This window comes from Mustela nigripes, chromosome 7, assembly GCF_022355385.1.
Source record: "Mustela nigripes isolate SB6536 chromosome 7, MUSNIG.SB6536, whole genome shotgun sequence".
Classification (NCBI taxonomy): domain Eukaryota; kingdom Metazoa; phylum Chordata; class Mammalia; order Carnivora; family Mustelidae; genus Mustela; species Mustela nigripes.
The window spans coordinates 114762769-114790142 of NC_081563.1; the positions used below are offsets into that span (position 1 = coordinate 114762769).

The 27374-nt window shown below is 47.8% G+C and overlaps 1 protein-coding gene across 1 annotated transcript; it reads left to right on the forward strand.

The window, feature by feature from the left end:
• Positions 1 to 77: 77 nt before the first annotated feature.
• On the forward strand, positions 78 to 27374 carry POFUT1 (protein O-fucosyltransferase 1). Its single transcript, XM_059406770.1, has 7 exons — positions 78 to 310; positions 1951 to 2072; positions 7655 to 7837; positions 9400 to 9512; positions 19180 to 19372; positions 21146 to 21388; positions 23825 to 27374. Exons 1-7 carry the CDS (start codon positions 178 to 180, stop codon positions 24011 to 24013), a joined length of 1176 nt encoding a protein of 391 aa, XP_059262753.1. The 5' UTR covers positions 78 to 177; the 3' UTR covers positions 24014 to 27374.

Consider the following 27374-nt stretch of genomic DNA (forward strand, 5'->3'; position numbering starts at 1 on the left):
TCGGGCCGTGGAGGGGGCGGTGCCGCGGGCTCTCTATGATCCCGCCCGCCTGCAGGCTAGAGCGGCCGGGGCGGCGCGCGGGCGGCGCGTGGGGACCGCCGGGAGCGGGGCGGACGCTCGCGCTCCTCCTTCTCTCCCCGCCTCCACATCGCGGCGCGCTCGGGCTCCGGAGCCGTCATGGGCGCCGCCGCGTGGGCATCGTCGCCCCTGCTGGTGCGCGTGTCTCTCCTGCTGCTGATTCTGCCGCTCCCGGGGCTGCCTGCAGGCTCCTGGGACCCGGCCGGTTACCTGCTCTACTGCCCATGCATGGGTAAGGCCTCCCGAGCCCTCTTCTCAAATGGGGAAACTGAGGCCCAGAGAGGAGAACGCCCTCTTCTGAGGCACCCACAGATATCTTGACGTATCCTGGAGAGAACCGCAGCGCGGGGCATGGCCTGCTCCTTGCCTCTCTGCCTCAGTTGCAACGGCCGTGAAGGGCCTCTGTGTCCAACCTTCCATTGGCAGATGAGGAAACCGAGGCCAGGAGAGGTTATGTGTCTTGTGCAAGGTCTAAGCCAGCCCAGAGTTCAGTAAACGGAGTTCGTGGGACAGGACTTAATGTCACTGACTCAGCCTTGGCTCTGGACGATTCTTTCATCCTTCAACAAATAGTTATAGGACCCCTGCTCTGTGCGCAGCCCTGTTTTCTTTTCTGGGGATACGGCAGTGGTAAGACAGAAAATACCATGCCCTTGTAGAACCTTCATTTTAGCTGGGAAAGACAGACAGTGGAAGATACAATGGGCAGAAGATACAGACAATAAAAGATAAAACATAAGTAAGTATACATAATGTCTTAGAAGAGGATGAACACTATGGGAAAATAAAATAGGAAAGAGTAAGGGAGGATCTAAAAGCTGCCATTCCAGATGGGATGGTGGATCGTCATTGTAAAAGTCATTCCTTAAAACCCTCCAGACTCCAGACCCTGCTGATTTGGCCCTCTGCCGGTGGTTACCACCACTCCCTCCTCCCCAGATCCCCCAGCAGCAGCCACTCTCATTCCCTCTTTATTCCTCAAACATTCTCAGGCTATTATTCCCTCTGACTGAAACACTTTCTTCCTCTTCACTCCTGCCAGGTCAACTCCTTTGCATTCTCATGTCTCAGCTTAAATGTCACCAGAAAGGGCTTTGCTGACCTCAACCCCAATCTCCACCTTACCGTTCTCTATCACCGACCTTTTTCCATTTCTTCCTTGAATTATCAGAATTTACCATTATATACTTGTTTACCACTACATACTTGTCCCTCTAGCTGGACTGTGAGTGCCTCTAAGGGAGAGACCTTATCCTTCTTGCTGAATCCTATATTCCAGCATCAAGCAGAGACCCTGGCACATTGTGGCTGCTCAGTATTTGTGGAATGAATGAATGGATGTCATGCTGGGGATAACAAAAATAATCAGACAGGGTTCTTGCTCCTGAGGTATTCACAGGCTGAAGTAAGAGCCAGTACAAAGACCAGGAAGTGGGAAAGGACATTTGAGAAAAAGTGAACTATAAATAGCTCCAATCCAAGGTGGGAGGCAGAGAAGGGGATTGAGTATAGCAGGCGGTTGGCGAAGTGATTCTGGTGAATGAGGCATTGGAGTTGCCCCTTCATGCGCAGATGAGTGGAGATAGAGGTGGAAGGGCACCCCTGGTTGAGAGAACAACAGGAGCAAAGGCACAGGGTCAGGATGGAAGGTGGGAAATGGCAAGGAACCTGGAGCGGCTGAGGCAGAAGGGTAGGGGCCTTGAGTGTCCGCCGCAGTAGGATCAGTCCAGACTTGATCCTATCTTCCCCCCAATCCTGGTTCTCCTTGGTGTCCTGGCCCTCCCCACCCCTGGCCCTGCAACCTTTCCAAATACTGCCTGCCCCATGCCCTCGATGCCCTAGGCCTCACCTCAACCACCGTATACCATCCAGGGCGCTTCGGGAACCAGGCTGATCACTTCTTGGGCTCCCTGGCTTTTGCAAAGCTGTTGAACCGCACCTTGGCTGTACCCCCTTGGATTGAGTACCAGCATCACAGGCCTCCCTTCACCAATGTGAGTACCTCCCACTGGCCTTATCCATCCTACTCCAATCCTGCTTCCTGTGGACCCCAAGGCCTTCTCTGGCCTTTACCTCCTGCTCCTCTGAACCTTCCCCAGTCACCCCGAACTCTCTGCCCTGGCTAACTGGCTAATTTATCCAGTGTCTTCTGTGTGCCAGGCATTGTTATGAGCACCGACGGAGAACTAGCTCTTTTCTCCATCATTACATTCCTATGAGGAAATGGGTTTCAAGAGGTTAGGTAACCTGCTCAAGGTCACACAGCTTGTGAATAGTAGAGCTGGAACTCAAGCCCATGTCTGTCTGACTCCAGAACCCGTGATCTAAACCTAAAGCTCTATTTCCACCCCTGGCTGGGCCCACCCTGCTCATCAGTTTGAAGGAGAAACTGAGGCATAGGTTAGTTAATACTGTGTTCAAGGCCACAAACCCAGGCAGTCTGGCTCCAGAGCTATTTCGCTCTGGAGTATCCACCATCATGGTGATACTCAACATTCTCTAATTTTTTGCTTTTTCTTTGTATCTTCCACTGACCCTCTGTGATCCCATGTCTGTCTTTGTTCACACTATATCCCCAGGGGCCTGGCAGTAGGAACTAAACTAATCTAATGCGCTGACTTTAAAATTTTTAATAAACTTGAAAAAACTACATTTTTATGTACAAAACTGTATTTCATTCTTACAGCCTTTTCTCTGGGTAGGTATTATTATTATTATTATTATTATTATGCATGCCTATATTTAGAGAGGTTTTTATCAGTTAGAGGTGAAAAGTCAGAGAACCTGAGATTGTAGTTTATCTTTGCCACTTAACTAGCCATGTAGCCTGGACAGAGTACTTGATCTCTTTGTGCCTCAGTTTTCTCATCTGTAGAAAAGGCTTCTAGTAATGGTGGCTACCTCCCATAATAAGTTAGCGATTGTAGCATGCCTTGAACTTTGTGTGCCTGTTTCTTAGAACCAGTAGTTAATCAATGCAGAGTGCTTAGGCTATAGGATGTCCTCTGTAACTGGGAGCCATTGATATGCTGATTTTTTTTTTTTTTTTTTTTTTTTTAAGATTTTGGGCGCCTGGGTGGCTCAGTGGGTTAAGCCGCTGCCTTCGGCTCAGGTCATGATCTCAGCGTCCTGGGATCGAGTCCCACATCGGGCTCTCTGCTCAGCAGGGAGCCTGCTTCCTTCTCTCTCTCTCTCTCTCTGCCTGCCTCTCAGTGTACTTGTAATTTCTCTCTGTCAAATAAATAAATAAAATCTTTAAAAAAAAAAAAAGATTTTATTTAGGGGTGCCTGGCTCAGTGGGTTAAAGCCTCTGCCTTTGGCTCAGGTCATGAACCCAGGGTCCTGGGATCCAGCCCCACATCAGGCTCTCTGCTCGGCAAGGAGCCTGCCCCCCCCGCCCCTCTCCGCCTGCCTCTCTGCCTACTTGTGATCTCTGTCTGTGAAATAAATAAAATCTTTAAAAATTTTATTTATTTATTTATTTGACAGAGATTACAAGTAGGTAGAGAGGCGGGCAGAGAGAAGGAGAAAGCAGGCTCCCTGCTGAGCAGAGAGCCCGATGCATGGCTCAATCCCAGAACCCTGAGATCATGACCTGAGCCGAAGGCAGACGCTTTAACCTACTGAGCCACCCAGGTGCCCCAATGTGCTGATTTTTTGCACTCACTATTATCGTTTAGACATTGTCTCTTTGTCTCCTTCTGCCTTGTTTTCTTTCTCTTGCCTTGCCTTCTCAGCCAAGGATCTTTCTGAGTCTCTATTTCTTGCTTTGTATGGGTTTCTCAACCTCTCCCATTAGGCTCCCCTTCCTCATTGGGACTGTTCTCACAGAGGCCACCAGGGACCTCAGAATTGCCAAATCTATAGGTCATTTCTTAGTCTTACAGCTATCCTCCCAGTGGTACCTGGGCCTGTGAGCCTCTCATCCCTACTCTCCTGTCTTCTAAGACATAGCCTGTTTCTGCTTTAGCCCTCACCAACTCAGCATTTTCTTCTTTGTGCTGGAAGTGGGGCTTCTCTCTCTCCACCCACTGTTTAAATAATGGGTGTGCCTTGAGGCGCCTGGGTGGCTCAGTCAATTAAGCGTCCAACTTTTGATTTCAGGTAAGATCATGATCTCATGGTTGTGAGATTGAGCCCCAAGTTGGGCTCTGTGCTAGGCGTGGAGTCTGCTTAAGATTCTCTCTCTCAGGGCTCCTGGGTGGCTCAGCTGGTTAAGCATCTGCCTTCAACTCAGGTCATGATCCCAGGCTCCTGAGATTGAAACCTGTGACGGGCTCTGCTCATCAGGGAGCCTGCTTCTCCCTTTCCTCTGCCTGTTGCTCCCCCTGCTTGTGCACACTCTCTCTCTGTCAAATAAATAAATTAAATTAAATTAAAAATTTCTTTCTCTCCCTCTCCTTTTGTCCCTCCTGCTACCCCCCACCCACTCCGGATATGCGCGCTCGAGCACGTGTGCGCGCGCTCTCTCTCGCTCATTCTCTCTCTCTCAAATAAACAAATAAATAAAAATAAAAAATAAATCTTCAGGGGCGCCTGGGTGGCTCAGTGGGTTAAGCTGCTGCCTTCGGCTCAGGTCATGATCTCAGGATCCTGGGATCGAGTCCCGCATCGGGCTCTCTGCTCAGCAGGGAGCCTGTTTCCTCCTCTCTCTCTCTCTGCCTGCCTCTCTGCCTACTTGTGATCTCTCTCTGTCAAATAAATAAATAAAATCTTTAAAAAAAAAAAAAATAAATAAATCTTCATGTGTCTCCTTGTTCCATTTGCTTATTAGCTATGTGACCTCAGATGAGTTATCTAGAGTCTGTCTGCCTGGGTTTCTTCGTCAGTAAACTGGAGATGGTTTATGTTCCCACCTCTTAGAATTAGATGAGCAAGTCCATGAAATGTGATGAGTACAGCACCTGGCACTAAGTCAGCACTCAATAAATATTAGTTGCTATTATTACCATCATTTTCTTTGCTGTAAATTTCTGTTGAGTCCTGTGGCTTTCACTGTTCTCTGCATATCTCCCAATCTTATCTATGGCCCAGACTCTCCTCTGATCATAAGCCTGTGTTTCTAATTCCTAAGCCCTTGAGTCTACTTGGATTTCCCAGAGATACCTCAGATTCACAAAGACAGAACTCAACTTGGCATCTTTCCCTCTCAAACCTGTGTCACTGCCTATATTTCCAGCCTTAGTTTATGTTACCTCCATTCACCTGGATACCAAGCCAGGAACCTAGAAGTCATTCTAGTTGAAAGAAGTAATCCTTTTACTCTCTACTCCATGTTCCTTTACCTGTCCTAAGCTGTCCATGCCCTCCGTCTTCACTTGGACTTAATGCTCAAAAATACACATTGAGTGAGTACTTGAACAAATAAAAGGACCATTGCAGTAACCTCCTTAGTCCTCTTCCTCCCCTAAGCTTACCATCCATTTGTTCTGTCCTCTTCCACTGGACTGGTCTTTCTAAAAGTCAGATCTCTTATTATTTCTGTTTAAAATCCTTCAGCAAGAGGTGCTTGGGGTGCAGTTGGTTAAGCATCTGACTCTTGCTTTCAGCTCATGAGATTGAGTCCTGTATAAGGCTCTATGCTCAACTTGGAGTCGGCTTGAGGTCCTCTCTCTCCCTCTGTCTCTTCTGCTCGTGTTCTCTCTTTCTCTTCCTAAAAAGTAAATAAATAAATCTTAAAAAAAAAATTAATAGGGGCGCCTGGGCGGCTCAGTGGGTTAAGCTTCTGCCTTCGGCTCAGGTCATGGTCTCTGGGTCCTGGGATTGAGCCCCACATCGGGCTCTCTGCTTGGCGGGGAGCCTGCTTCCCCCCCACCCCCCGCCTACCTCTGCCTACTTGTGATCTCTCTGTTAAATAAATAAATAAAATCTTTTAAAAATTTAATAAAATTCCTCAGCTAATAGATTTCCCAAATTCTGTTTGTTGAAATGCCAATGGCCATGAAGGAGGGGGGCAATGGTTAAATCAGTTTGGGAAATTATAGTCTCAATTTCCCATCCTCCAAAATTGGTGATTCAGAATACACATTAGCATATGGAGAAGTCCTGTAGTAAAGAAATCAGTGTAAAAAGGTAAAAAAAAAAAAAAGTCAGCGTAACACAGCATTTCCCAGGTCTGTTTAACTCCAGAACCTCTGCATTGCAGAACTCTTTATCCCCATGAACTAGTGGAATTTGCTTGGGAACCCTGACCTATAGGATAAAGTCTGAATTTTTATTCCATGGTACTTATTTATTTAAGATTTTATTTATTTATTTGTCAGAGAGGGAGAGAGAGAGAGCACAAGCAGGAGAGAGGCAGGCAGAGGCAAAGAGAGATGCCACCTTCCCGCTGAGCAAGGAGCCCGATGTGGGACTTGATCCCCAGGACCCTGGGATCATGACCTGAGCCAAAGGCAACTGTTTAACCCACTGAGCCACACAGGCGTCTCTATTCCATGGTGTTCTAAGAATTTTTTTTTTTAATCCAGAAAACTATAGGGATTAATATAATCACCATCCATGTACCCACCACTAGATGTGATCATCATTTAACATTTTTTCTTCTTTGCTTCATCTTTCTTTTTTTTTTTTAATAAAAGAAATAAAATATTATAGATGAAGTTGTGAAAAGCTAAAGTCTCACGTGGCTCCCAAGGCTACTCCCACCCCCTCCTCCCAGCCCCAGAGGCAGCCCTTGTTGTGAACTTAATGTCTTTAGTGTGACTTCTTTTGAGGTCTGTCTTGTGCTTCTGCTGTGGCATTGAGCGTTCCTGTACCCATCTCCCAGCGCAGAGTAGAAGAGCTGCAGGGAAAATACACAGAGGTAGAAGGAACATTTTAAATTCTTGGTAGATGCTGCAAGATCACATTCCAAAGTGATTGTTCCAGAATGTTCATTTCAACTACCAGCCATATGTAGCAGCCTGTTTCCCCGCTTCCTTTCTAACAATTAAAGTTAAGCTTTTAAATCTTTGCTGGTCTAATAAGTGAGAAGTGTTCTTGTAACGGTGACTTGCATTTTTCTAATGACTAGTGAGTTTGTACATCTTTTTTTTTTTTTTTTTTTAAAGATTTTATTTATTATTTATTTGACAGAGAGAGAAATCACAAGTAGGCGGAGAGTCAGGCAGAGAGAGAGAGAAGCAGGCTCCCGCTGAGCAAAGAGCCCGATGCGGGGCTCGATCCCAGGACACTGAGATCATGACCTGAGCCGAAGGCAGCGGCTTAATCCACTGAGCCACCCAGGCGCCCCTGTACATCTTTTTAATGTATTGGCTATATGGGTTTTCTTTGCTATGAGTTGTTCACTTCTGTCCTTTGCTCAGGTTTTCCCTTAACATTGTTTGTCTTTTTTTCATCTAGATCAGCAAGCGTTTTTGAACATAAGAGATGTCAACTATTGCTTCGTTAGTTTGCAGATCATTTCTCCCAGGCTTTTTTTCTCTTCTAGCTTTGGTGTCCTTTTCCAGAAGCTTTTCCATTGGCTTATAGCCTGAGCTCTCTGGGTCTTGGAGTGTATGCTTTTAAAGAATGTCTTTAAAAGAGTCAGTAGGATACTAAGGAGATGCCTCTCCTTTTGTACCTTTTCTTGTAGCTCCATGTGTCCTACCAGAAGTACTTCAAGCTGGAGCCCCTCCAGGCTTACCATCGCATTATCAGCCTGGAGGACTTCATGGAGAAGCTGGCACCCACTCACTGGCCCCCTGAGAGGCGGGTGGCATACTGCTTTGAGGTGGCAGCCCAGCGAAGCCCCGATAAGAAGACATGCCCCATGAAGGTAGGTCTGGGGGACCTTCTCTGCCTGTCCTATGCCCTCTAGGCCCCTGAGACACTGTGGCAGCACTATGTGGGGAAAGGCACTAGAAGGGCTTGGAGTAGAAAGACAGAGATTTAAGTCCCATTGCTGACATTCGTCATCATTGTCAATTAGCGCAGAGGATCTTGATTCCACTGAGCCTTTATTTCTACCTGCGAAATAAAGACAACAATCCCTGCTCCGTCTCATTCATAAATGTCATGAGGGCCAGCTACAAAAGTGCTTATAAACTGTAAAATGCCACAGGAGTAATAATAACTAATACTTTTTTTTCCAGACTGGGAGAGAAAGTGAGGGGAGGGGCAGGGGGAGAGGGAAGGAAGAGGGAATCTTTTTTTTTTTTTTTTTTTAAGATTTTTTTTATTTATCTGACAGACAGAGATCACAAGTAGGCAGAGAGGCAGACAGAGAGAGAGGAGGAAGCAGGCTCCCTGCTGAGCAGAGAGCCTGATGTGGGGCTCGATCCCAGGACCCTGAGATCATGACCTGAGCCAAAGGCAGCGGCTTAACCCACTGAACCACCCAGGCGCCCCAGGAAGAGGGAATCTTAAGCAGCCTCCATGCCTAGCACAGAGCCCAACTTGGGGCTCAGTCTCATAATCGTGAGATCATGACCTGAGCCCAAATCAAGAGTCGCACGCTTAACCGACTGAGACACCCAGGCATCCTTCTATGGGACTTACTACATGCCGGGTGCTATGCTAAGAGCTTTACACATATTAACCCACTTAATCTTCAAACTGTTCTATGAGGGAAGTACCATTAATATCCCCATTTTATAGAGAGGACAGAGTACAACATAGAGTTTCAATATTTTGCCCAAGGTCACATAGCAAATAAGCTTGGATTCAACCCTAGGTAATTTGGCTCCATTATCTACCCTCTTAACTTGTATACTTTCCCACCTTTCAGCAGGTAAATAAGAAACAGTCATGTTTTATGAGGAGAAATTTGTAATTTTCTGCCACTTTGGGAATAAAACAATCCCCAGTGTGTCTTTCAGTGCTTACACTGAAGTCTAGGGAGGATAGTTGAAAGAGCCATGAAATTTGAGAACGGAGGCTTGGCTTGTAGCCATGACACTGTCCTCACTTGCTGTGTGACCTTGGACAAGGGTCTTAGCCTGTCTGGGGCCTGGTTTCCATTTTGAAAATAAGGGCATTGTGTTAGCTGGTCCTGAAAGTCTCTAAAGGTCTAGTCCAAGATCTAAAGCCCAAATTCAAGATCCATTTCCTTCCTCTACCCAGACCAGTGCTGCAGGGTCAGTGGGATGCGGCATGTCAGTAGAAGAGACTCTGTCAGGCACTGCGAAGAACATTTGAAGGAAACCAGACTGGAGGCTGAGCTGCTCTCCTCAGTCCACAGCTCAGGATTTTTAAAGTGACATTCCTATTGGGCCATCCTATGAGGTGTTTCAACTGAAGTCTAGTCGACCAGGGTTCCCCCACCCACAATTCCTTGGCCCCATCCCCAGAAAGCTTTCCCTCCTTCTCAGTAAGTCCTTGATCTCTCTCTTTCTGCAGGAAGGAAATCCCTTTGGCCCATTTTGGGATCAGTTTCATGTGAGTTTCAACAAGTCTGAGCTTTTTTCTGGCATTTCCTTCAGTGCCTCCTACAAAGACCAGTGGATCCAGAGGTACTTGGAGGGGACAATGTTGCTGGGTTTAGGGGAGGGGCACGGGGCCCCTGAGAAGGCAGCACCTTCCTGGCCATCTCCTCGCACCGCTCTCCCCCTGCGCCACACCCTGATGTTTGAGAACAAAGGTACAGCCATTCTGTCTGTTGAACTTAGGATCCTGTGTGATCTTTTCCCATCTCAACGCCTGACACGGTTAGACGTTGACCTGCCACAAGGTTGAGCAAGAGTTTATCGGCCGATAAAGGATGTCATAAAAAGAATATGGTGCAGTCACATGGGTCTCGATTTCCTCCTCTAGGCGTGAGAATCACTCCCCTGTTACCTTCTTCTTCACAAGGTGAAAATTGGAAGTAGCTTCTTGAGAAAAGCCACTTCGGGTATAGACTGAGAAGTGATGTCATCCTGATAATAATTGGATGTGCTTTATTAATTGCACTCCAGTGAGCCCTATTAAAAAAAATAGGTTAGCAGGGCACAGGCACAGGCTGTGAAATATTTATAGGGCGTCTGTCACATATGAGACATAGTGCTCAAAGGCCAGAGGTGATACATAAAAATGAGGAAGATCCAGCTTCAGCCTTCAGGGAGCCACAGGCTAGTTATAATGATGCTAACGAACAGAGTGCTTTCGCCTTGATGCTATAGCCTGGCAAGAACGAACATGGGCTTGAAAGTCAGACTTGGGTTCAGGGCTGTGAGGAACGTAGGAATTCATACGTGGTCATAGATAGGCTTGGAGTTCTATAGACCAGGAGTAGACTGAGGTAGAGAAAGGAGTCTGTGCTTAGGATCAGACAGATCTGGGCTCGGACTCAGCCCTGTCCCTCTCTCTCTCAGGAGACCCTGAACAGCCTCTCCAGCTGTCTGGCCTGAATCTCCTCGTGGTTAACTGGAAGGAGCCCTGTGGCATCTGCCTCCTAGGGCATAGAGCGCATGGTTCATAGTAGGGGGCCAATGAATATTAGCTGTTAATACGATTATTCACATGCTTTATTTCATATAAAGAAAGACTTTGAGAAACTCCATGAAGTGGGTCTTGTGATTGATTTCCATTTGGCAGGTGAGGAAATAGTTCAGTGAGGTAAGAAAACTTGCCCAGGGTCATCCAGCTGTTGAGAGGGCGTCTGCAGGCCAAATGTAACTCTTTAATGTGTAATAAAACTGCTGTTTATTTAGTGCCTACTGTGTACCAAACACCGTTCTAAGCTTTCATTTCACTACGTAAGTCTTCTAAGGTGATAACTCACTGGATCCTTCCACAAGTCTGTGCAACAGGAGTTACTATTGTCTGTGCTTTACATGTAGGGAAATTGAAGCAAAGAGGAGTGAAGTCTCTTGCCCAAGGTCACATAGCTTGAAGTGGCAAAGCTAGGATTTGAACCCAGGCAGTCTGATTCTGGAGCACCCATTCTTTTTTTTTGAAGATTTTTTAATTTTTATTTTTATTTTTTTAATTTTTTTATAGAGCTCACAAGTAGGCAGAGAGGCAGGCAGAGAGAGAGAGAGAGGAGGAAGCAGGCTCCCTGCTGAGCAGAGAGCCCCTGCTGGGCTTGATCCCAGGGCCCTGGGATCATGACCTGAGCCAAAGGCAGAGGCTTTAACCCACTGAGCCACCCAGGTGTCCCAGGAGCACCCATTCTTAATCACCTTGGACAGTAGCTGTGCCAGTAACAGCTGCCAATTCCCCTTTGGGATTCCTGAGCTAATTCGGGAGCTACTGAGGATACTCAGTCAAGGCAGGTTCTACTCGTCCCTGTGGCTGATATCAGATGGGCATGTCCGTTTGATCACCTCCTTGTTTTCAGAAGCTGTGGTGCCTGCCATGAAGGAAGTAAACAGGTGATGTGTGATTGGAGGATTGAGACCTTGTTTCGGTCAGCTCAGGCTGCTATAACAAAATAGCACAGCCTGAAGGCTCAATCAACACGCTTATTTCTCATGCATCTGGAGGCTGGGAAGTCCGAGATCAGGGTGCCACCATGGTTGGATTCTGGTGATTTTTGCTTCCTGCCTCTATGCCGTGCCCTCACATGTTGGAGAGAGAGTAGGCTCACTTACAAAGCACTAATCTCATCATGGAGGCTCTACCCTTATGACTTCAACTAAACTTTATTACCTCCCAAATGCCTTACCTCCTAATATCATCGCTTTGGGGATTGGGACCTCAAGTATGAATCGGAGGGGTGGGGCGGGGGTGGGACACAAACATTCGGTCCATGGGAGACCTGAAGAGAAGGAGCCATCTGTGGGAAAAACTGGAGGGAAGGGTAGTTCTTCCTGGTGGAGACATGGAGCACAGACGCTCTGGAACAGGCTTGGTGTGGTGGAGGGGCCGACAGAAGGCCAGTGTGGCTGGTGTAGAGTGAGCGAGGAGGAGTGTGGGGACCGTTCCATCGTCTGTTACTGCATAATAAGCCAGTTGGGAGCAGTTCCCCAGCAGCGGGCAGTTATTTCCAAGTTGCCTAGGTTGGCGGTGCTCAGTGAGGCAGTCCTTCCGGTTTTTGGTTCTCCCTCTTTCCGGAATCCCAACTGTGCCATTTCCAACCATGTTAAACATCTCATTTCTTGGTATAAATATCCTTTAGAACCACAGATTTGGTGGGAGACTTTAAAATTTTTGATAAAGAAGAGAATTACAGGGGCTCCTAGGTGGCTCAGTTGGTTGGGTGACTGCCTTAGGCTCAGGTTATGGAACCCAGGGTCCTGGGATCGAGTCCCACAGTGGGGCTCCCAGCTCCATGGGGAGTCTGCTTCTCCCTCTGACCCTCTCCTCTCTCATGCTCTCTCTCATTCTCTCTCAGATAAATAAATCTTTAAAAAAAAAAAAAAGGATTACATTTACTCGTAATCCATTCCCCCCCTTCAAAAAACACTCTTAGCAGCTTGATGTATGTACTTCCATCCTCCACGTACTTTTATACACATCTGTACACCTGTACAGATTAGCTTAATGTGAAACTACTGGGTTTGGTTCATGATCGAGTATTACTTAACTGTCTCTTGTGAGGAGGAATTAATATCAATATTTACCAGATTAGAAAATACTGCTGGCAGGTTCAGTTCTAAACATAAACACAAGATTTCAAAAAGTGGTTACCGGTGTGTGTGTGTGTGTGTGTGATTTTGTTATTTTTGTGACCACTGTTTTAAGCGTACATTCAGTCCCATTAAGGACTGTGCCATGTTGTGTGCAGCTGTCACCACCTTCCATCTCCAGAACGTTTTCATCACTCCAGACAGAAGGTTTGTACCCACTAAATGGCTTCTCCCCGCTCTCCCACACCCCCCACCCCATCCCTCTATTCAACTTTTCTGTCTCTGATTTCTGTCTCTGCCTATTCTAGGTCTCATACAAGTGGAGGGATATGATATTTGTCTTTTTGTGTCCAGCTTATTTCACTTAGCATACTATTTTCCGGTCTTATCTGCATTGTGCTGTGTATCAAAATTTTAGTCCTTCTGAGGCTGAATAGTTCATTATGTGCACAGACCACATTTTGTTTAGCTGTTCATCTGTTGATGCACGCTTGGGTTAGCTGGGCACTTCTTGCTTTTGGTCTGATGTGGTCGCAGTCAGCTGTCAGCAGAGGCTGGAGTCCAGAAGCCCAGCTGGGCTGCATGTCCAAGAGAGCTCGCTCATAGCTAGCCGGTAATGCTGGCTGTCCTCCGGGAGCTCAGCTGGGGCAGTTGTTTGATGTGAGTACACTCGGCCTCTCCATGTGGCTTGGACTTCTGACAGCATATCAGCCAAGTTCTGAGAGGGTACAACCAGGGAGTGAATGTTTCCAGAGATGGGAAGTAGACGCTGCTGGCCCCTAGAACCTGGGCCTGGTGACTGGGACAGAGTCACTTCTGCTTCATACAGTTGGGAGGAACATAGAGCCCACCTAACGAGGGGAGATTTGAAGAATTAATCTTTTACACAGATGCAGAGCTTGGAGAAGTGGCAGGGGTCAGACCACATGGGGCTCTGTAGGCCCTGTAGGCCCTGATAAGCAGCCTGAGTGCTTTGTGGGAGGGAGCTGGAGATCGAATATATTCTAAACATTTTCTAAGATAGTGGACACTCGCTTGTTGTAGAAAGGTGTCCTCTGGGGGCAGGGGTATGGGTGTAGGGAGAATGGCATTAGAAAGGGCCAGGTTCTTCCCTGGCTTACTGTGGGACGAGGTATATTGCTTCCCTTCTCTGGCCAGCGTTCCAACTCTAAAATGAAGAGGGTGACCAAGGTCTGTGGTTTCTGTACTGTTCCTCAGTTCTTGAGAAGGGCCTCTGGTGCCATGAGGCTGGCAACGCAGGGCCAGCTAGGAGGGGCTCAGGTTCCTTCCCACCACCTTTAACCAGTAATCCTCTTGTATGTCAACAAAATGTTTGGATGGCCACAGGTCTATGTATATCAGCTTACTCTAAGCCACATGTTACAGGAAACCCCAAATAGTAGCAGATTAAGAAGATAGAAATGTATTGTTTTCTTAAGGAGGAGAAGTACTGGGTCTGCAACCCGCTCCTGGATGGCAGCTCCATTGTGTGGTCAGGGCTCAGGCCCCCCCCCCCCCCCCCCCCCCCCCCAGCCATGTGGTCAGGGCTCAGGCCCCCTCCCCCCCAGCCGTCCCAGTACCAGCTTTTATCTTCAGTGTCCTCTCACAGAGCCGATGAAACTTGAGCCATTACAACCTTGCCCCAGGCGGCTGGAAGGAAAAAAGGGCAGAAGAGGGGCACAGCCTCCCCTTTTTAAGGAACCTTTCTAGAAGTCCCATATAACCCTCTTGCATCTCGTTTACTAGTTCCTAAACACGTGGTCGCCATACCTTAACTGCGAGAGGTACATAGAAATCTCTTTCTTTGGGGGCTGCCATGTGTCCAGCTAATTCAAGGAGAAGGGGATAAAGAGGTATTTCTTCCCCACTTAGGTGACTTCTAAGAATACTTCTAGTTCTGCTGCTTCTGAGTCTGTGAATACCCCAGCGGAGGTTTAATTCGGTAGATACTGATCACACATCAAATGTTGAAAGGCCATGGGCCGTCATACTGAACCATTTTCGTGGCATGAAGTTAGCTGGTATTTGGAGCTCTTAGGAAATCCTGACGATCGCCATCATCATTGTCCTACTACATGAAACCCACTGCAAGTCTTTAGAAATTCAACTTCATGCTTTACAGACTTGGACATGTTGACCGTGTTCGCTTCTCTCGAAGTTCTCCATTTTGCACGAGTAAGCACAGCAGCGCTGCAGGGGGTACGCCCCTTTCTTCACACCCAGCCCAAACACCTCGTTCTATAGACACCTCTCAACCTTCCAAGGCCAGCTGCCACTCTCACGCCCTGGCTCCTACGGGAGGGCTCCCTGTCCCACTTCTCCTTTGTTGCCTTCGGCCCACTGATGCGCTCCACAGCCATCTCCCCTGCTCCACTGCCAGCCCTTATCGTTACGGAGCTCCCAGGCTGCAGGCTTCCTCCCATAAACAAGTGACATGTAATTAGCAGGGCTGGGACCAGACTGAGACCTGAGGAGCCATTCCTGCAAAGAGTGGGAGAGAAAGGTAGTCCTTCCTGATAGGGCCACTGCGACAAGGGCCTGCCTCCTTCATGTCCCTGCATCCTTCGCACTCAGTGTGGTGTTCATGCGCTGCCCCACACGTGTGCTCTGCTCTGTGCGCATGAGCAGATGCTGTGCGTAGAGAAACAGCTGGGCAGAGGCATCTCAGGAGTTGAGGGGTGGAGGGGAAGAACCCCAGATGTTCACTGCACCCAGCAGCAAGGGCATATGCCTTTTTCAGCTGGACAGTGATCCGGCTAAGGGCCTGACCTAGGGCGCTCAGGGGCGGATGGAGCTGCTGAGGCTTTCTTTCCAAACAACACCCTTAGCACTCCCTTTCTTTCCAAACAGCCAGCACTCTCCTCTCTCATTGGGTGTAAATGAACACATCAGTCTGGGCCTCCTGATGCTCATCAGGTCTGAGCTTATGTCCCAGTGGGGCAGCCACGTACTGATCCGGATATAGGGAGACGGGATAGACATTCCGAATCTAGAATTCTCCACAGGCTGCAGGTTCTCTCCAAGAGGTCAGAGAGCGCACAGTTCCTAATGTGTCCTAGTGGTTGCACCGCCTGGGGGATCACAAACTCTGGCTTTCTCCTTTCAAAATCTTCTGAGGTGACATTGGAAAGGAGTTTGGCTGAGGGCCCAGTGGTAGGTGTTCAGCTCATATGCGCTGCCTCTTCTGCTGACCCCTGACAACCTGGCCTGGTGTTTCTGGTAAGACCCATGAATCCTTCTCATTCCCTCAACCATTCATTCTAAAAGTATTAATTGTACCCATTGTGTGTTGAGACCTGTGCTAGAGGCTACAGATCAGAAACAGAGCGTGCATACTCTGCTTTTGAGGGTCTCACTGATGGCAGTGGGGGAGTTGAGAGTGAGGGACGTAGTTAAGAACAGCATGGGTGCCTGGGTGGCTCAGTGGGTTAAGCCACTGCCTTCGGCTCAGGTCATGATCTCAGGGTCCTGGGATCGAGTCCCACATCGGGCTCTCTGCTCAGCAGGGGCCTGCTTCCCTCTCTCTCTCTCTGCCTGCCTCTCCATCTACTTGTGATTTCTCTCTGTCAAATAAATAAATAAAATCTTAAAAAAAAAAAAAAAAGAACAGCAGCTTCCAGAGCAGACTGCCTGGTTTCACATCCCAGCTCCACCAATTCCTGGTTGCATGACCTTTCTGTGCCTCCATTTCCTCATCTGTAAAAGAATAACAATAGTGCTTACCTCACCGGGCTCCTGTGAGAACCAAATGCGTTCACACACATAAAGCAAGCAGAACATTGCCGGTCACGTAATAAGGCTCAATATGTGATTCCCATACGTGTACGTATAAGATTATTGTAATGAAACAAGTGTCGTGCAGAGCCAGGATGTCAGCGAGCACTTGCTTGTTGCTTCCTTGACACAAGCCCTGAACCAGTGTGTGTGTGAGCTGTGGTGAGTGGAACGGCCCAGGCCCCTACCCTTGTGGGCTGAGGGTGGAGCAGGGGAGATGGCTGTGGAGCGCATCAGTGGGCAGAAGGCAGCAAAGGAGAAGTGGGACAGGGAGCCCTCCCGTAGGAGCTGGGGCTTGGGAGTGGCAGCTGGCCTTGGAGGGTTGAGAGGTGTCTGTAGAACGAAGTGTTTGGGCTGGGTGTGAAGAAAGGGGTGTGCCCGCTGCAGCGCTGCTATGCTTACTTGTGCAAAATGGAAAACTTAGAAGCTAACATGGTCAACGTGTCCAAGTCTGCAAAGCATGAAGTTGAATTTCTAAAGACTTGCAGTGGGTTTCGTGCAGTAGGACAGCGATGGTGATAGTGCTAGTCAGAATTTCTTAAGAGCTTTCTATGTGCCCAGTACTGTTCAAAAGTCTTTGCCTGATTAATCCATATAATCTTCTCAAGAGTCCTGCGCATCAGGAGCTATTATTAGCTCTGTTACACAGATAAGGGAACTGCCGCACAGAATGGGTACGTCACCTGTCCAAGTTACCAGGTGCCATAGTCAACACGAGCACAAGGCCATCTGGTTCGGTAGCCTGGGTCCGTACCATTACGGTGTGTGAAAAGCACACAGAATAATACCTTTTTGTGTAATTAGTAAAAGTGTAGTCATGCATAAAGCCACCCTATCTTCTGGGAGGAGGAAGTAAAGGAGGGAAAGATGACAAGACAGACCTTTTATTTCAGTGTCTTTTTTTTTTTTTTTTAAATCTGAGACCTAGCAAAATATTAATATCTGCTAATTTGTGTCATAGGTAGGTGGGTTGTAAAGTTATTGTATTTTTCTGTATGCTTTGAGATATTTAATAGCTTTTCATTGAAATTTTTATTGAGGTAATTGTAGATTCACATGTTGTAAGAAATAATACAAAGACAAAAAAAAAGAAAGAAAAAAAAGGAAGGAAAGAGGGAAGAAAGGAAGGGAAAAAGAAGGAAGGAAAGAAAGGAAACAAAGAAATTCCCAGGTACCCTTTACCCTGTTTTGCCCAGTGCTGGCATTTTGCGAAACTGTAGTACAGCATCACAACCAGAATGTTGACACTGATACAATCTACCCATCGTATTCAGATTGTCCTAGTTTTACTTGTACTTACTTCTGCATGTGCACGTACACGTGTGTGTAGGTCTGTTCAATTTTACGCACATGTAGGCATGTGTAACCACCACAGTCAAAATACCCAAACAGTTCTGACTTCATGAGGATTCTCTGTGACCAATATATGACTACACCCATGTCCTGAACCACGCACGCGCACACACCACAGGCGCACACACCCCCGTAACCACTAACCTCTTCTCCACTTCTGTCCTCTTCTCCATTATGTCCTTTCAGAAATGCTACATAAATGCAATCACGCAGTATGTAAGATTGAGGGCTTGGCCTCCCCCACTCTGCATAGCTCCCTTGAGGGCCATCCCACATTGTCACCTGTCTCAGTGGTTTGTTCCTTGCTACTGCCTTGTCACATTCCATGCAGGGCTGCACCACAGTTTGGTTAGCTAGTCACTTCTTAGAGAAGTTGACTCCAAACAGCTTAGAGCTGTTTCCATTTTGGGGCTATCATGAGCAAAGCTGCTATGAACGTTTGTCTGCTGGTTCATGTGTGAATATGGGTTTTCATTTGTTTGGGATAAATGCCCAAGAGGACAATTGCCGGGGCATATGGTAACTGCATTCTAGTTTTACAAGAAACTACCAAACCGTTTTCCAGAGTGGCTGTGCTGATTTCACAATTTTAAGAAAAGGTCTTTGACTGACAGAGGGAAGGCAGTCCAGGTCAAGGCAGCAAGCATACAGAGATCTGGAGCTTGAAAGTGTGTTCAAGTTGACGGAACCATCAGGATGTTTCGTGTTGCTAGGACAGACTCTGGATTTAGCTGAAAAGGGAGCACAGGCTCTCTCCTCACTCATTCGCTCAACAAATATTCACTGAGCTCTGACATGTGCCAGACATTGCCCTAGGCTCATAGAGGTTCTGCCTTCAGAAGACTGTGTCCTACAGAAAAGACGGGGGAAGATAATTGCAAAGTGCATAGTGTGCAAGGGGGAAGGAGAGCCTTCGGGGGGTATGGCAGGCGCGTCCGCAGATGGCAGGTACTTTTCATGAGGGCAGTGACCATGCCTGTCTTGCTCTCACCTGGGCCCCAGCACACAGTAGGCAGTCTACCAATATATGTTAAATGTTGAGCGAATGTCCTCACCCAGTGTGTACACATTCCCTGTGAGCCTGATCTGTCCACGGCCCTCTGGAAGCTGTGGCATGTCCCAGTCCTGCCATGTAGGTAAAAGGGCAGAGGCGCAGTCCAGACACCCCACCCCAGAGTGAATTACCACCATAGACTGGAAACCAGCATGACATACAAAAGGTTGGAATGCTCTACTGTAAATTTTTAATTGTTAAGCAAGCAAAGAGGGTTGTAAATTCCGTGCGGCGGGACAGTATTGTATGTGGTGCCTGTTGTCGCTGCCACCACTCCTTATCAGCCTGTTGGGATTTCTCAGCCTCTCGAGCTTCTTGCACGTTAGAGGGGCCCCTCTGCAGGATCTGTGGGGCATGGCGCAACACCATCCTTTGTCCTGTGGGGGCTGCGGCCAGGCTGTCTGTGTGTCCTCTGTCTGACTTCCCCTCATTCTGTCTCATGCTTAGATTTTCTGCAAAGGAACATCCAGTGCTGGCCCTGCCAGGAGCCCCGGCCCAGTTCCCTGTCCTGGAGGAGCACAGGCCACTCCAGAAGTACATGGTGTGGTCAGACGAGATGGTGAGGACAGGAGAGGCCCACATCCGCACCCACCTCGTCCGACCCTACGTGGGCATTCATCTGCGCATTGGCTCTGACTGGGTAATTTCTCCCTTCCTCTCAGGGCTGGCTTGGACGTGTCCCCAATTAGGGCCCATGCCTGTGGGTGTTGAACCCTGAACCCACTGCACCAAGTCCCAGCCAGGACAGAGAGGTCTCCCTCAGCCAAGTCCACAGGGCTATGTTCCACGATCCCGCCTTAGACATATCAGAAATGTGGCTCCAAAGTGCTTGCTTGCCAGCCCTCATTTTAACAATTGCCATTTTCGTCCTTATTTTGCAGATGGATAAATAAACATCAGACTAGACTCCCAAGTCAGGCAGCCAGCCAGAGAGAGACCCACAGCCCAGGAGTCCTGTGGTCCAGCTCAGTGTTTAGCCAGTAGACTCTTTGTTGAAAAACAGGCTCTGGAGATTGGGTGGGGCCCCCAAGAACTGAAGATGTCATCCTCCAAATTTAGAGGCTGCTTAAATGTGCAGAAACCTCATTGGATTATCTTTTGTTTAAAAATAACAGGAGAACTGTAGACCGTCTCCTTAAGTTACATAAGAAAATGTATGTATGTGTATATGTTACAAATGGTCATCATTGAAGACTTGAAAAATACTGCAAAGGATAGAAATTAGATCAAAATCCACTCAGAGTCAATCGAGGAGGTATGGTTGACCCTTGAACAACATGGGTTTAGATGGCGTGGGCCCCTGAACGTGCCGATGAGGTTTTACAGGGAGGTGCTGTACGTGGGTTTTCTTTTCCTTATGACTTTCATAGTAACTTTCTCTTGTTTCTAGATTTCTTTATTATAAGAATACAGTATGTGATACATGTAACATATAAAATATGTGTTTATCAACTCTTTATGTTACCAGTAAGGCTTTTGGTCTACAGTGGGCTGTTAGTAGCTAAGTTTGGGGGAAGTCAAAAATTATACATAGGGTTTTGACTGCACGGGAGTAGGGGATGGCAGCCCCTAGGCCCTGTGTCGTTCAAGGGTCAACTGTAGTCACACATTTTTGCACTTGACTCCCTCCGTGCCTGCCTTCTATAAAGAAGTATATCTGGGCCCAGAATATCTTATGAGTGGTTTCAGCTAAACCTTTAAGTTTTCCATGTAACATGCTAAGAACATAAAAAGATATAAGGTGCTATTTTTAATAAAGCTAACAGAACACTAAACCAAACTTGGATAAGGTCAGTTCAGAAGAGTAGAGCTCTTTCTCACAAACATAGATGCACAGATACAAGTAAATTCCAGTAACCTATTAAAGAGCATATGATACAAGTAAACTTCATACCTGGAATACAACGAAATTCACTATACCAGTACCCAAAGAGGAAAAATCATATAATCATCTCAGTAGAGGCCAAGAAAGCATTTGATAAATACTCATTCATGATTTTAAAAAAAAGGCAACCTCTTAACCAACTGGGAATTGAAGGGACCCACCTTAAGTTGATAAAGCCTATCTCTCCAAAACCCACAGCAAACATACACTTCATGGGAGCTATCAGAAGTGTTCCCACTAAAGTCAGAAATCAGATAAGGCTGCCCATTATCACCCCCACGGTTCAGAATCCTGCTGGAGGTCCCAGATAATACAGTAAGACGAAGAAAAAAATACTTTGTAGAAAGCCGGTATGCCACTACACAGAGATAGCCACTGTTACTGTCTTGATGTATTTCCCTCTTCCCTCAATACTTTTTTTTAAAACATAGTTGAGCTTCTATATAGCCTTTTTCCACTCAGTGGCCCTTGCTTCTGAGGTCCCGGGCCCACTGCCATCTTTAACCCTGTCCCCCTGCAACCCTGCAGAAGAATGCCTGCGCCATGCTGAAGGATGGGACTGCGGGCTCGCATTTCATGGCCTCCCCACAGTGTGTGGGCTATAGCCGCAGCACGGCTGCCCCTCTCACCGTGACCATGTGCCTCCCTGACCTGAAGGAAATCAGACGGGCTGTGAAGCTCTGGGTGGACACGCTGAACGCCCAGTCAGTCTACATCGCCACAGATTCCGAGAGTTACGTGCCCGAGATCCAAGAGCTCTTTAAAGAGAAGGTGTGTATGGCCCCAACGGGGGTGTCAGGGGAAAGGAATTGAAGAAAGCTCCAGGGTGGTCCCACCACTCCCTCTGCATGCTTCATGTCCTCCTGACTTAGATGTCCACCTCTGCTCTGGTTCCTATTCTTCCTTCAAACCCCGGCCCAAACATCTTGGCACCTTCTCTCCAGATTTCCCTGCACTCTTGTAGCTAATATGTCCCTTCTGGAACTGTCACGGGATTTTATCACATCTGCTCTGGAGGCACTGTCGAGTCTGTGTGAGGCCAGAAACACGGCCTTCTTCCCAAGAGCGGTGGCTCCTTAAAGGCAGAGTCCAAGGCTGACTCACTGTTCTGTTCCTCAGCATCTGGTGGCCTTGCCTACACCAATGTCTAGGACAGTACCTACCTTGGTAGATGCTCAGCAACTCGAATAAGCACATAAAGAGTGGGCCTTCGGGAGAAATCCAGCATAGCAGAGAGATTAAGGGCCTGGACTCTGGAGCCAGAGAACATGGGTGCTGCTCACTGTGCCGTCTTGTGCAAGTTACTTTACCTCTCTGTGCTTCTGTTCCCTCTTCTGTAAAGTGGAACCGAGAGCAGTCCTATCTCACTGGGCAGTTGTGAAGATCAGATATGAAGGAACTAAAACAGTTTCAGGACAAAACAAGTCCTCAATAATGTTAGCGATCACTGATAGTAGGAGTAAGTGACTGACGAATAAAGGGAAGGCTCTTTGTGCTTAGTAAGGGCTCAAGGAAGTGGCAAATAGTATATATTCAGTGAGTGGATGTGTTTGGTACCGTATCAGTGGAGGGTAGGTAACAAGTAAGTATGTGTCAATAAAATGACTGAATTAATGGTAAGCATTTAGTACGATTTCATGGGTGAATGAAAGCTCTAAATGCTTGCACAGACCTTAAAAGGTTTGTTTTCTAGCAGTGAGAACCCATGGCTTTATGTGAGGGGCCCTGTTCTCCCTTTACCCCAGACACAGGCTGGAAGCCCTGTCTTGGAGAAAAGGTGCTGATGCCAAGCATCCTGGCCGGCCTCCCTCCCACCCACTCTGTAGAAGACCCTCAGAGCCGGGAGCCCTCGGGGCTCCTCAAACCCAACCCCTGCATAATCTAGTTGAGGAAACCAAACTCCCGAGAAGGGATAGAATTTACCCAAGAGGTCTCAGAGCTAATTATAGTGGGCATGACACAGAGCGCGTAAGTTTCAGAGAGTAGGTGGAATTGCTCGGGGATTTTGGCCGTGATTAAACTAGTATTATTTCTTTGCTACCATCCACATAGCAAGATGATGATTTTTGTTACATCAGAAATCTCTGTGTGACAGCAAAGCACTTTCAGCCCCAGCTCTGCCCACACCCCCACCTCTGTACTAAGTTGAAGCATTTGGAGAGTCCCAGGGAGTTTTTTTGTGAGTTTTTAGAGTTGATATATTTGTTACACCTTGAGCCTCTTGCCATTTTCTCTTTCCTTTTCGTGTGCCACGTTCTTGCCTTTCCCCACTCCTCAGCCCCTTTCTCCGTGGGCTCAGAGCCTTTCGTTGCTCCTCATTTAAGCTGGGGCCCTGCCGAGCTGGAGATACTGATAAGTAAGATGTGGTCTTGTCCGGTACAGCTCCCAGTCTAGACTCAGGAAAAGAGACTTTGCGCAGAACTCTAATATATGCTGCATGAGAAGTCCAGGAGCTCACGTAGGGGCAGGGGCTCACTCATTCATTTGTCCAGTCAGTGGATGTTTATTCAGGCTGGTCCCAGCCAGCGGTGACCAGACGACTGCCACACCCCTATCCCCATTAGATGCAGGAGACCAATCTTAATCAGAGTAGAAACTACAAACTGAGATGGGTGCTCTAAAGTACAGGAAGGTGGTTCTGGGAGAATGTAGAGCATAGGACTCTGCCCTAGATCAGGGTCCACAGAGGTGAGACTGGGGCTGCAGAGTGAGGGTTAAGTAAGAATTAACCAGACAAAAAGATGAGCACTCCAAACAGAGGGAGAGTACATGCAAAGGTCCTGAGGCAGGAGGGAGCCTGGTGGGTAGTGGCGAGAATAAGAGGTGGAGAGGTGACTTGAACAGGGCTTTGTATCCCCCATTCAAGATTTGTCATCTTCATGTGAAGAGCAGCAGGGCATCATTTAAGAGTGTTTAACTTAGGCCTCCTGGATGGCTCAGTGGTTTGAGTGTCTGCCTTTGGCTCAGGTCATGAGTTCATGTCTTTCTTTGACTCAGTGAGCCCTATGTGCTTCTCCCTCTGCCTCTCCCCAGCTGCTGGACAATACTGCTGCCAGAATGCCCGACCCCAGGCCTTAATCCTTTCTGCCCCACTTTTTGTGTGTGTCACTTCCACACAGGGGAAAAAAGCTGAGGAAGGGTATGACTGCAGGCCTTGGCCAAACTGGTTAGCACCCTGGTGAAAACTTTCTGCCCTTCCTCCTGCAGGTTAAAGTGGTGAGCCTGAAGCCTGAAGTGGCCCAGATCGACCTGTACATCCTTGGCCAAGCTGACCACTTTATTGGCAACTGTGTCTCCTCCTTCACTGCCTTTGTGAAGCGGGAACGGGACCTCCAGGGGAAGCCGTCTTCTTTCTTCGGCATGGACAAGCCGCCTCAGCTGCGGGATGAGTTCTGATCCTGGCTGGAGCACATAACCGGTCTGAGCTGGTCCCACTTGCCAGGCCTCACAGCCAGCAGTGCTGCCAGCACTGATTCCCAAGATTACAAGCTCTTCTCTCCTGCCAGAGACAGAAAAGCACCCGGGACTTCTGGAGGAGAACTCCATCTCCCAGGGTACAGGACTTTCAGGCGTCTGGAGCCGGAGCATCTCTACTCCGTGTGTGCCTCCTGCTGTTTCTCCTGGGAATTTCGCACACTGGCAAAGCAGTCCAACCTCTGTCTTTTGGTCTGCCCTGCTCTGAGCAGCCTGGGGGGGCTAATCTCTTCAGTGATTTTTTTATAGAGAGAGCAACAGAGATTCTTATAGTTTTAATATGAGATCATGATTACCCAAGAACTCTCCCTCATTTTTAAAAATCAGTGAAGTTCATTAATGTAGATACCTAAAGTGACCTTGAATGAGGATGAGGCCAGGGGTGGAGTGGTTGTATTGACCCTTTTTCCAGATGACCCAAAGTAGCCCTTAGACCAGGCCAGAGCCACCCCTACTGCCTGGCCAGAGCCATTGTCAACCCATCTTCCGAGGCCATTTCCAGGGTTTTGGGGGCATGAGCGTGTATCTCCATTGTGAACACTATGCAAATGGAAGTTATTGATCAGGCTGCTGTGCAGTGCTGTGCAGACACAGTGCTGCTCACACACCACATTCCAAGCAAGGAGCAAGGGCCATTGAGTCAGACCATTGTGGTGTTGCTGTCAGAGTCTCCTCGTGATTGGCACCTGCCACAAACCTGGCTCCATCGAGATCTTGGCGTACCCAGGGGCCAGGGCTGGTTGGCCTGGCTGGATGGCCTGGCAGCATCCTTCCGAAGCCTGCCTCTCCCCTTTCATCTGTCTCCCACAGGGCCTGGTTGTAGAATTTTGCCATTAAGTTGCTATCCAAGACCTGTCCATTGAGCCTCCCTCCTGGTTCTGGAGCCCTCAGGCTGTATTCTCACCAGGGCCTGTTGGCTAAGCCTCTGACCAGGTGGGAGATGCCCCTGACCCAGAAGCCATCAGATTCCCAGTCTTCCCCTTCCCGTCCAGGGGAATCTCTGAAGCCATCAGATTCCCAGTCTTCCCCTTCCCGTCCAGGGGAATCTCTGCCAACCCCATGAGGCTTAAGGTATTAAGTTGTGAGTTTCTCTGTTTCTCAGGTGCTGGAGTTGTGATAATCTGTGACTCCCAAGACTGTGTGCTGTTTTGGCCTTGTGGTTCTAAAATTCACGTCTAACACCTGCTGGTCTCTTCCCCACCACGTGACTTTTCTTAGCCTTCAATCCTAGAAAGGTGGAGGAAACTGATGCGAGCCAGGCCCAGAGGTCCATGCAGGGCCTCCCCCTCGGGTTCCCTTTGGGAAGAAACACTGTCTCCGTCAAGGCAGAGTAGGCTAGAGGTAGCAGAGCAACAAGGATCTCAAACACTAAAGGTGGCATTTGCTGCTCAGAGCTGCTGCCCAACTGGAAATGGAGAAACTAGAGAAAGGGCTTTTGTGTTTTTGTGTTCTAAATCCTGGGTGGACTCAGAGAGATGGCTTGTCTGTCCAGACTTGTTTGCAGGCTTCATTCAGAGGTGCGGCAGCCTATGCACCCCCGCCTCCGTGGGGTCGTTAGGAAGGTCTGGCTCACTGGCTGATTTTGTTTGCTGAATTTATTTGCCCATCACAGTTTCACACTAGGCACACAGTTTAGAGTCTGGGGGCTCTAGTGGGCTGTCCAGACCACTTTCGTTAGCACTGGCAGTGATAACAGGTGTATTTCTGAGCAAGAGGGTTCAGTGGTGTAGTCAGATTCAGTTGTGTCCATAGGCGAGCACTTTGACCCAGGTGCCTCACCTATAAAAATGGTGATAAACCCGACAGGGTATTTGAAAGGCTCCCATCAGATAAAGCAGGCATAAGAGCACTTTGTAAACTGGAAAGAGCCAAAGGCACGTATATGACTGGTGATTAATTTGAGGGTCTCTTGTCGCACACCTACTCTGTGCCAGGCACTGTGCTTGTTAAATGCTTTATGGAAATTGAGTCCCAACTCCAGCCCTCGGGAGTGGAAGCTGTTACTATCCTTCTCCTTCTGCGCAAGGAAAAACTAACACTCAGAAAATTCTCATCATTTTCTCAAGGCTACATAGCTGGTGGTGTTATGCCGGCATCTGCCCTTCCAAAGCCATGACCGTTAGCTACACATTCTACCACCTCACAGGATGCACTTTACTGTGTGTGTGTGTGTGTGTGTGTGCGCGCGCGCACTGGGCTCCTGCTGTCTATGGGTTTGTCACTGCCAGGAGGTCTTGGGGAAGGAGAGATCTTGCCAGGAAAGAAAGCCCACATGAAGCTTACAGTTTTTCTGAGTAGTTATTTAGTCCACCATTCTTTGATTCAAATGACCTACTATGTGCCAGGCACTGTGCTAGGTACAAGGATTCAGCAGAGAATCAGAGCACCTTTGTTCTCAAGGGATTTGCATTGTATTAAGTATATGACACAATGAACAAAAGTATCAGGGAGGGTACTGAGTAACTGCTATGGAGAAAAATAAAGGGTATGAGTTGAGAGAGGGAGCAGTGCTGGTTTGGATGAGGAGTTCACGTTAGGCCTCTCTGAAGAGCCAGCAGGAGGAAGGAGGGGACCACTTATTCAGGTACCTGGAGGCAGCACATTCCAGGCAGAGAAAACAGCAGGTGCAAAGGTCCTGAAGTTGGAGTGTGTGAGTGAGTGAGTGAGTGAGTGAATGAAGCATGGCAAGGAAGCCAATGTGGTTGGAGTAGTCAGAGTAAGGCAGGGAACAGAGCAGTAGATCAGAGCAGGCAAGGTCCTATATCTTGGAGGGCAGTGATAAAGTCAAGATGTATTTGGAGAAATGGGAAGCCTTTGCAGGATTCTGAATGGAAAAGGGTCATGATCTGTTTATAGTTTGAAGGACACCCCCTCCCCTCAGCTGCCACATGGTAAAAAGATGGGAGGGGTAGAAGCAAGGATGCAGGCCAGATCGTGGGGCTCACACGAAGGTCATTGCGTTGAAGATAGTAGAAAGTGGGCTGATTCTGGATATATAAAATTATTTTTAAAGTTCAAACTTTTTTATTTTTTTAAGATTTTATTTTTAAGTAATCTCTACACCCAACGTGGGGCTCAAACTTACAGCCCCAAGATCAAGAGTCGGATGTTCTGACTGAGCCAGCCAGGCACCCCATTAAATTACAATCTTTTTAAAATATAGGAGTCTTTGTATAGTTTTAATCATGCAGCATAAACAGTTTAATGTCTTGTTTTTTACTTAATAGTATGTCACATTTTCCATGTTGGTATATGGCCTGAATAAATATTTTTAATGATGAGA

Bases quoted from the DNA above. Each gene is read 5' to 3' on its own strand.
- POFUT1 (XM_059406770.1), top strand. From the start codon at position 178: ATGGGCGCCGCCGCGTGGGCATCGTCGCCCCTGCTGGTGCGCGTGTCT. The intron at 7,838-9,399 runs GTAGGTCTGGGG...CTCTTTCTGCAG, and splicing joins AGAAGACATGCCCCATGAAG to GAAGGAAATCCCTTTGGCCC. The intron at 21,389-23,824 runs GTGTGTATGGCC...TTCCTCCTGCAG, and splicing joins AAGAGCTCTTTAAAGAGAAG to GTTAAAGTGGTGAGCCTGAA.